We start from the raw sequence: 6,511 nt of genomic DNA on the forward strand, positions 1-6,511 counted from the left end.
AAATCATATTTTGAGTTGTAAATATTTCTAAACAGTAATTTTGGGATCCCAAATGTATAACGCTTTATTATTTCAATGAATGAATACATTTTCAAATTATATGAATTTTATTACAGTTTAACTACACTTTTAACCTAAAACCTCAATTAGCGAGTTAATTGCACGTTTAAAGCTCACTTAGTAATAACTCTAAAGAAGTAGGGCGTTACAACTTGGTATCAAAGCGAGCCAAGATTTATGGTTCCTGGAGATTGACCGAACATGTACGCTCGCTGTTAGTAACAAGCTCAACTCAGGGTTGGTCGGTAAATATTGAATTATATGCTTGATTATGTGCTTGGGTGCCTTGTTTGCCTAATTATTTTATATAGAACATGATCAATGTGTTAACATATGCATGATGCAGGGCATTGCCCCTTGATTAGCGTAGGTTATTTTTCAAGTGTTAGAAAGTTATCATAATTAAATTTTTAATAATTTATGTACAATTTTGAAATCTTCAAATATAAATCAAACACAACCTATTTTCCTCCCAAATTTATGGGTTTTCTGTTAGGTCTTTTTCTCATGCCCATTACTGACCCAAACCAAACCCGATTATCATTCGGGTAACACATAGTTACGTATACAAAGGAAAGAAGTAGAAACTAAACCTATGGACCATTTGCCCCATACCCAAAAGAAAGACCCGAACCGACCCGACCCAACCCAAATGATGGTTTCTAGCATATATAATATAAATAAATTAATAATAAGAGCCACCTCCCGCCCTGACGAACCGGACCAATTGGAAATGTCTTCTTAACTGTGATCTTTTTCTAAGACTCAGTGCAGTGTAGGGTTTTACACCAGCCTATCTTACCTAATTTCTCTTCCTCCCCATCTCACTCGCTTCAGGTACTGATTTTTTTTATTACTTTGTCATTGTTTCTTCTTCTTTGCTTGAATTCTTCTGTACTAAATCCATTTTTGCAAAAAAAAAAAATTGCAGTACTATCGGTTGTAAATGCTTCATTTCTCTCAAAACTCAATATTCTTGTTAATGGGTTTTCTTTGTTTAGCTCTGTCGACTACTGTGTTTCATTTTCCTGTTGTTATCGGTGCATTTAGACCTTTTTTTCTTCTCTGTAAAGATTTAAGTCTTAAACCCATGTGTCAAAGACTCATTTACGAATAGTTATGCCTCGTGCGACCTGTGTTATCATTTTGTTTGGTAATGTTGCTCGTATGACAGGAGATGGTTGCTTTTTTTTTTTGTTCTGCGAAGTGGGTTCGTGCTGTTTGGAGTGTTCATGTAATTTGGACCAATATATGAAGTCTAATTGTATGTTTTGCTGTTATTATTTTGGATTTTTGGTTTGGAATTTATGGAATTTGTTTCACATTTTTCTTTTATGCTATAAGTACTGAATTGATGTGGTAATTTAATGCTCATATGAAGAAAACCATGGTTGGCTAGTTGCCTAATTTTGAACATTAGCCTGTTGAGTGTTGAATTCATGGCGTGTGTTGTCACTAGATTGGCATTTTCCACGACTTTCCAGATTGGTGTTGGGTTACTGGAGGCCATCATAAATATTTAACAGTTTGCCAAACCAGTGAAGTAGGCTTCAGCTTCAGGAATGAAGTTTTATGTGATTTTTATTTTATTTCAGTCTCTATCTTGGCATTGGGTATTCTTGATAGTTATGAGAAATATTTCTCCATGAAAATACTCTGACTTGTGTTTATTCCTTGAAGGTTAGAGCTTCCAAGGTGGTGAACTTTCTGGATGTCATGCATGCCGTAAAGGGTGGTTGGGTTGGGCAAACATTTGCCCTAGCTAGAAGCAATGAGTCTGAAGGAAGGAAGTCCCGAATTAGGCTTTCCAAGAAAGAGAGGAAGGCGATGGTTGAGTCCTTTATAAAGAAGTAATTGCTATTTTGTTAGGCTAAGCTGCATCAAATGGTCATTTGTTTATACTCTTTTTCACTCATTTCCAAGTTGTCATATTAGCACACTGTCTTTCCTTTATGTTTCAAATGATGATTGACCATGGAAGAGGACCCTTGCTGTGTGTTAAATCTTATCAATTTATTTATTCATAGTATCTTGTATATCTTATTCTAGGCTCTTAAACGTCATGGGCTTATTTGGAAAAATGTGCTCCTCCAAACCTTACATCTAGCTTTTGCTATGTTATTGTGTAGCTTATCTGATTTGTTATTCATTTCTTACCAGCAACCAAGAAACTGCATTCGGGCTGTTTGAAAGTCCTATGTCCTATTTCAGCATTACAATGCAATGCTCTGCACTGGTTCAATGACATGAATAGGAAATATATTAAGGTTACTGTTTATAGAGAAAAGTATGAGTGGTTTGGTTAGAAATTTTGCATAATGGTTGTGGTACAAATATCAAGGGTTTATATTATATCAGTGTGTGGTGCTGTTTGCTTTTACTAGATATGATAAGCCTAAAATACCTTAATTTTCTTGAATCAATAAGATATTTCAAGGGAAGTAGCTATCTAAAAATCTGCATTAATCATTTTCTTTGGTGATCTATAAGGTATCAAGCGTCAAACAATGGGAGTTTTCCATCACTGAATCTTACCCACAAGGAGGTTGGTGGGTCTTTCTACACAGTTCGAGAAATTGTCAGGGATATAATCCAAGAAAATAGGGTTTTAGGTCCTGCTAAGTTAAGTGGAGATGGCAATGGCACCGATCAGTTGGAAGAATACCCACTGGGTTCAATTGCTATAGCTCCTCAATATCATTTGACACAATTATCAAATGGATCTCAAGTAATGACAAATGAATACCATGGATCTAATGAAGAACCAAATTTGGTTTCTGATGGACATCATGCTGTACTTGAAGATAAGGTGTTTGACAATGGCCAAGTCATCAATGTTACTATTGAGAGAGGATTGAGTGAACCAAAAGATGTAGAGACGCAAGGGCATGAATTTATGGAATCGGAGCAGAATAGTGATGATCAATCTAGCAAGGAAGCAGGTTTAGTTTCTGATGGGAATTATGCTTGTCCTGGACAGGAGGTGGTTGACAATGAGAATGTCATCAATGGCATTCCGGTTGGTGCGAGGCATATAGAATCTCAGGAACAGAATCTATCGGATCTGCATGCTAGCAAACCTTCTGAAGCAGAGAATGCCGAAGAATCAGCAGCTTCTAGGTCTAAAGTGACACCTATAGCAGCAGATGTAATAGTTGAGACATTTCCTATGAGGCCTGCTGCTACGACAGGTGAGTTTGATGGAAGGTCCAATGAACTAACGAATGTAACACATTCTTTTGGTAGACAAGACCTTATAAAAGTGGATCTAGCAACTGATAATGGGAGTTCTCAGACAGATAGAATAGAGTCTTTAAAAAGTTTTAGCTTGATGGACGAGGAAAAAGTGACAAATCTTTCTAATGATTTAGGTGATAAAATATCTGGGTTAGTCGGTGCGGAAGAATTGGAGAAATACAGAGATCCATCATTGGAAAGCTCAAAAAGCTCTAACAAGGGTACTGGACAAGAAATTCACGATTTGAATGGCAACGAGGTTAAATTATCTAGCACTGATGTAACGACAGTAACTCTTGAGAAAAGCCAGGCAATTTCTGGAGCTAAGGTAGGCTTTTGGCAAAGCATGTTTATGTAATCATTACATTATGTAATAGTTTTGACATGCAAGAATCAATATTCACAAAATCTCTAGTACAAGTAAAATTACTATTTGAATATTTGAACAAGATAATTGGTGCTGCCTGTTTCTAATCTTTCTTCTGCAATTATCTATAATTCATAAAGTTGTGCTTGTTTATGCATTTACAGGCTGTAAACACTCCAAATGGCATCAATGTGAAGTATATTGACAACAGAGGTGGTACGACTGAGCATTTGAAAACTGAGCAGGAGCTGAATGAAAATGAAGTTGATGCTCAACAAGGCGACAAGCCCCAGAAAGGAAGTAGTCCAACTTTAGATAGAATTAATCTGTAAGTATATCTTCTTAACTCTTGAGATTTTCAAATCTCAAATATAATAATTTTCCTTTGTTTTGGGTGTATAGTGATCTAAAGTGTTTGCTCTGTTAAAAAAATTAAGTAATTCTAACTGCCTCATTTGGACTCATTCATTTGGCCATTTTTATCGTTGGCAGTGAATCTTGGGGAGGAAGGGTCTCAAAGAATCCTGGAAAACCAGAAGGTAACAACCCTATGTGGGCCGTTTTTAAGGCGTTTATAGATGCCTTTGTGAAGTTTTGGTCTGAATAATGTTTCTGATGCGTAAAATTTTGTTGCTATGCTCATGAATTGATTGTATATCTGATAGAATGATGTGCATTTCACTCAATGACCCTGCTTTTGTCTTTAGATTGTTGTGATCTTAATCATTTTCTCTTCTACTTGATATGGGTCTGGTAACTGGTATCATTGTCTATTGGCAGTTGGCATTATGATTACTTAGAGAAGCACTTGTTTTCAAGTGTAGAGTATATGTTCTTCATGATAAAAAATAAAATAAAAAATATTGTCTCTAAAATGCTTATATTTGAAGGGTTGCTTAGATGTAGGTGGACCATCATGCTTGCATGTATTGGAGGGGTTGAGAGTTTGTAGAGTTGTTTGTGACTAGAAAAGTAATTCTAAAAGATAATATCTGAAGGATTGCTTAGATATTGTCTGACAATCTAGCCAAGCAGCATATTAGCGTGATTAACATGTATCTGATTCTGGAATTGGAAGAGCTGATGCTGGTCATTCCCGGGACAAGCTCAGTGGGATTGCAGTCTATCCAATCATAAAGGCAAAAAATCTTGAAAGAATAGGATTCAGATTTCCTTATTTTGGAGTTCTGCTTTGCATATCTGACTTGTGGAACAATCTTTGTGGAGTTGCGTACATACGCAGATAGCTTGTTGCTAAAGCTACTAACAGTGATTTCTTAAATAATAATAATAATGCTATTTATGATTTTTGCCCCAAGTATATATTATCGTGCTCCTGATTTTTTCAAGCCGTTAAAAATTCTTTTTGAACTATTCCCAGTGATGAGAGTGAGATTTACGTTTAATTTTGTCTAGTGTGGCTAACAGTATGCTGATGTGACTTTTTGTTTGCTGATGTGTCTTTATATGTCAGTGCTACATGTGTATTTAATTTTTTTTAATAAAAATTAATAAATTCAAAATAAATCATAGTTTATATAAAAAAGTTAATTTTGTAAGATTTGATTTCAATTATTTTTAGTGTAATGATTTATTTTAAATTTATTAATTTTTTATATAAAAAAAGATATTTTTAATATTTTTAAATTACACACGTGGTGCTAATATGGCGCTAATATGTGCAAAGCTACATCAACAAATAAAGAGTCACGTCAGCATGTTGTTAGCCATATTGGACGGAAGTCCCACACTGTCAATAATTCGAGAAAATTTTTAACCGTCAGAAAAAATTAGAGGCATGATAATGTATATATGTTATAGTTCGGTGCTAAAAATCCTAAATAGCCTAATAATAATAACAATGAGCCATTTCCTCTAGATTTTTCTTTAAGTGGGGTTCCTCTTTTGCCCTCTAATATCTTTTTTTCAACTCACACATAATTGGTGAAACTGTCCTATTTTTATCTTCCAAATTCTGCTATTAGCATGAATTATGGTTGTTTTGACCAGTGTAAATAGCTAGACTTAGGTCAACGGTAGATGAATTTCAAACATTTTTTCTAAGTAAGCTGATTTATACGCAAAAAAAAAAAAAAAATCTACTTATTACTATTTTTTTTTTGTTGTGAAAATTACAAACTTACATGGGAAAATAAATAATGAAATTTCAAACACAACAAATAAGTAATAACGGTTAGCAATTTAGAAATCCTTGATTTAAACCAACAAAAGGCTACCTAATAAAATTTCATTAGTGTCTGTAGTCGACACTTGGTGAAAAGTTAGTCAAAAGTAGGAAGAATCAAATTCATAAGAATGGTAAAAGTAAAATAAAAATTGCAACTTGAAAATTCGTAGTAAAATAAAAAAAGCTTGGAGAGGAGAGGAGAGGAGGCATTTGTGATTGGAGAAAAGTAGATTGGTGAAATCAAATTTTGCTAGAAAGATTCTGTTTAAGATATTAGATTACTCTGTGTGTGTGTTTTTGGAAGCATTTCTAATTTGATTCATATCACATGTTACTACAAAGATTCTGTTCTCTCGATATATATATAGATTATATATTACTCAATGTTTGGTGGAGGCATTAATTTGTAATTGGAGAAAATATAAATATCAACCAATTCACATGTTCCTATGATGAACCTAATTCATTACTTTATTATGAGAATTACACTGCTTTGTTTTCTGGGTTTAAAATATACAATGGAGAGAGATTATTACACTTTATTATTGTGTTAGCTAGATTCAATTTCCCCACTCTTTCTATCTTAGTTATTATTTCTGGATTATGAAACAAAGAAGAGACTATATATATATTATTACTTATACTCGGAAATAAAAATA

The 6,511-nt window shown here is 34.1% G+C and overlaps 1 protein-coding gene across 4 annotated transcripts; it reads left to right on the forward strand.

The window, feature by feature from the left end:
• Nucleotides 1-766: 766 nt before the first annotated feature.
• Nucleotides 767-4,487, forward strand: LOC133797857 (uncharacterized). Of its 4 annotated transcripts, XM_062235942.1 has the most exons (6): nt 767-897; nt 1,741-1,910; nt 2,551-3,251; nt 3,432-3,625; nt 3,829-3,992; nt 4,157-4,370. In XM_062235942.1, exons 2-6 carry the CDS (start codon nt 1,777-1,779, stop codon nt 4,269-4,271), a joined length of 1,308 nt encoding a protein of 435 aa, XP_062091926.1. In that variant the 5' UTR covers nt 767-897; nt 1,741-1,776; the 3' UTR covers nt 4,272-4,370. The 4 variants fall into 4 exon arrangements, with proteins under 4 accessions (XP_062091926.1, XP_062091923.1, XP_062091925.1 ...); XM_062235939.1 differs by having other exon boundaries at nt 2,551-3,625; nt 4,157-4,487; XM_062235941.1 differs by having other exon boundaries at nt 2,551-3,625; nt 3,862-3,992; nt 4,157-4,487.
• Nucleotides 4,488-6,511: the final 2,024 nt, after the last annotated feature.

The sequence above is a fragment of the Humulus lupulus genome, chromosome 8, assembly GCF_963169125.1.
Source record: "Humulus lupulus chromosome 8, drHumLupu1.1, whole genome shotgun sequence".
NCBI lineage: Eukaryota > Viridiplantae > Streptophyta > Magnoliopsida > Rosales > Cannabaceae > Humulus > Humulus lupulus.

Bases quoted from the DNA above. Each gene is read 5' to 3' on its own strand.
- LOC133797857 (XM_062235939.1), top strand. From the start codon at position 1,777: ATGCATGCCGTAAAGGGTGGTTGGGTTGGGCAAACATTTGCCCTAGCT. The intron at 1,911-2,550 runs GTAATTGCTATT...GTGATCTATAAG, and splicing joins GTTGAGTCCTTTATAAAGAA to GTATCAAGCGTCAAACAATG. The intron at 3,626-3,828 runs GTAGGCTTTTGG...ATGCATTTACAG, and splicing joins AGGCAATTTCTGGAGCTAAG to GCTGTAAACACTCCAAATGG.